General features: G+C 54.4%; 1 protein-coding gene across 1 annotated transcript in view; it reads right to left on the bottom strand.

The window, feature by feature from the left end:
* Positions 1-2,879, bottom strand: part of CCDC40 (coiled-coil domain containing 40) — a gene marked incomplete at its 5' end in the record, with an annotated part of 12,597 nt that overhangs the window by 732 nt on the left and 8,986 nt on the right. The window contains 5 exons of the mRNA XM_010141993.1: positions 688-846; positions 1,041-1,229; positions 1,812-1,932; positions 2,517-2,608; positions 2,718-2,876. Of these exons, the coding sequence (XP_010140295.1) occupies positions 688-846; positions 1,041-1,229; positions 1,812-1,932; positions 2,517-2,608; positions 2,718-2,876 (720 nt within the window). The remainder of the gene's footprint in view (positions 1-687; positions 847-1,040; positions 1,230-1,811; positions 1,933-2,516; positions 2,609-2,717; positions 2,877-2,879) is intronic.

The raw sequence follows: 2,879 nt of genomic DNA on the forward strand, positions 1-2,879 counted from the left end.
GGGCAGTGGTGGAGTCCCCATCCCTGGAGGGGTTTCCCAGCTGTGTGGAGGTGCTGCTGAGGGACAGGGGTCAGGGGGGACCGGGCAGTGCTGGGGGAACGCTAACCTAGCCCTTATCAAAAGAATACTGTGACTCTATGATTTAGCTTGGAAAAGACTTTTAAAATCAAGTCCAACCATAAACCTAACACCACCAAGTCCACCCCTAATCCATGTCCCTCGGCACCACATCTACATGTCAACTAAGAAAAAAAAGTATTTTTGATGGTTGGACGTCACAGAATCCCATAAATCAGAGAAACAGCCCCCCCGCACAAGGCAGCCCTTGGCAGAACAGTTCCACCAGTTTACAAACTTCGCAGGAGGACACCCCAGGCCTGGAGCTGGCTCTCGGATTGGTAGCACACTCCATTGCAGCCCGCTGGTGCTCACTGAGGGTAGCTCTTAAAGACACAAATGGTGTCTTCAGGCTGGTGTCCCCAGGTAAACGCTGGCCCGCTAAGGGTGCAACTGCAGCATCATGTAGGGACCACTGTGAGCCTCAAAACATGCTCAGTGCACTTATGGTGTGGCTAAAACTCCATGCCAAGCCCGGCCAGCTCGGGAGCCAGAGCCAGGGAACCGGCCACGGGAGAAGGCAGCAGCTTCTTTGTGGCTTACGCACTGCAAGGAAGCGGCTGTGCTCACCCATCTCTTCCTGTTCCGCAGATGTTCTGCGTCCAAGTCGAGGCCCTCAGACTCAGCCTGCAGCCTGCCCAACTCCTGCTGCTTTGCCAAGAGGGTGGCGCTGAGGGTCGCCTGGGTGCTCTCCAGCTCCAGGATGGTTTTGCTGCAGTCTTGAGCATTCTGGTAAACAGAAGAGAAGGAGCTGGCGGGTTTTGGTCCCTTGGTTCAGCTGCATTCCCAGCCATCTTCCCAGAACAACTCTTTTATTTCCTTTTCTTTGATGAGTTTCCAAAGCCTGTCCCCCGTGTGTCTGCATGCACTGGTGCTCACTGTGAGGCTGCATGAGCTCCCACAGCCCTGCCCGACTCGCTCACCTTCTGCATTTCGCTGATCTTCTTCCTCAGCTCCTGTTTCCTGCGGTGGAAGTCGCTCTTGGTGAGACGTTTCTTCTCTGTCTTGTTCTGAGCCTCTCCGCGAGCCGCTATCGCCTCTCTGTGAGAAACACATGCCTCCATATCACGAATCATCTTCTCCTCCTGCTTCATCAGCTGGTTGTAGCGGACCTGCCATTGGCCAAGACATGACATAGGCTGAAAATAACGAATGTCTATGAGGGGCACCTAACCAAAGCTGCCTGTGGGGCACATCCGGGCACAAAGCTGAAACATGGGACAGCGGAGTGCTGGGAAGCCAGATCTGCCCTAAAGCCAGCCCTGGTTTGCCCTGTGTGGGCCTGGAAGGCAGAGGGCTGGACTATCAACTCCTCTAACGCGATCTTCAAAACATTTCGTTGGGACTCGTTCCGTTGCCAGAAGAGCTCCCAACCGGTGATTAAGATGGCTCAATATTTAATAATCAACAGCCCTTTGCTTATAAATTGGAGTCACAGGAGGGGGTGGCAGCCACGGGACATTTTAAGTGGGTTTCTCAGGTTTTTCTAGCATCCGCCCCAGCCTATCACACCACATGCACGAGGGGCTCATGGAGTGCTGGGTGCACCCAAGTCCACCCAGTTGCAGGGTGTAACTCTGCCAATGCTGCTGCGGCCCTGCTGCTCACCTCCTGCCTTGTGCTGCAGCAGCTCCAGAGCTAAACACACCACGTGCAGCGTCCCCTCCCCAGTCCCCTTCCCCAGCAGCTCTTACCTGCATCCTGCGAACCTCCGTCCTCATGGCTTGGATCTTGCCTTGTCCCGTCTCGGAGTCCACCGCTGCGCGCATCTCTCTGGTCAGCTGGATCTTTTTCTCCCAGAGCATGATTTGATGCCTTCAGGGACAGAGAGGGAAAGCAGCACCTTTGTAACCCCGGGGAGGATGTTCTCTGGGCGTCGGGGCCAGCAGAGCCCTGAGGTGGCTCTGAACAGAGCTGAACGCTTCAGCAGAAACCAAGAGTTTGCGTAAGGGACATGTGAAAAGGCAGCAAGAGCAGCGTGAAATCAGACAGGAAGCTCTGCTGTTTGGGAAAGGGGACGATGGCTGTAAAAACAGGCGAGCCCAGCATGACAGGGGGACCAACAGGACCCCCCGTGAATTGCCCAGTGCAGCACTCGCTCTGAGCCACTGGCAGAGGAGACAGTGAGCAGAGCCCTTCCACATGGATCCTGGCAACAACCAGCACAAGCACACTGGGATTGTTACAGCCAACATCCTCCCAGCTCCTGCTGCTTCTGGAGACAGCTAAAGCACCTTCCGGTTTCTGCATTTCCAAAATTTATTAGGCTTCTTCTCCGAGGACGAAAGCGCATTTGCTGGTGCTGCTTCCGCTTGATGACTGGAGAAGACACATAACGTAGACGCAGGTACAGAAGTTCAGAGACTGTGACACAAAGCAAGAACCTCTCTGGTACCTACTCGGCCTCCAGCAGGCTCTTCAGGAGCCTCTCCTTCTCCTCTGTCAGCTGGCTGTGCCTCTCCTGCATCTCAACCGATTCCTTTTCTGCTGCCTAGATTCGGGAAGCATAAACCGACACAACACTGTCAGCACAAGAAGGGTTTACAGGGTCACTGTGAGCCCCTGATCTGCATGGGGGGGTGAGCCCTGGGACCTTGTACCTTGAGGGCGCGCACAAACTCGTTCTCGGTGATGATGTTGCCATGCTGCAGCTCCTCGAAGCTGCTGTTGTTCTTGTTGATCAACACATTCAACTTTATCAAGTCATTGGACATGTTCCTCATGTGGCGTTCAATGTCTTTCTGTTCTTTCATTTCCTGCTG

The sequence above is a fragment of the Buceros rhinoceros genome, unplaced genomic scaffold (genome assembly GCF_000710305.1).
Source record: "Buceros rhinoceros silvestris isolate BGI_N320 unplaced genomic scaffold, ASM71030v1 scaffold19058, whole genome shotgun sequence".
Lineage (NCBI taxonomy): Eukaryota > Metazoa > Chordata > Aves > Bucerotiformes > Bucerotidae > Buceros > Buceros rhinoceros.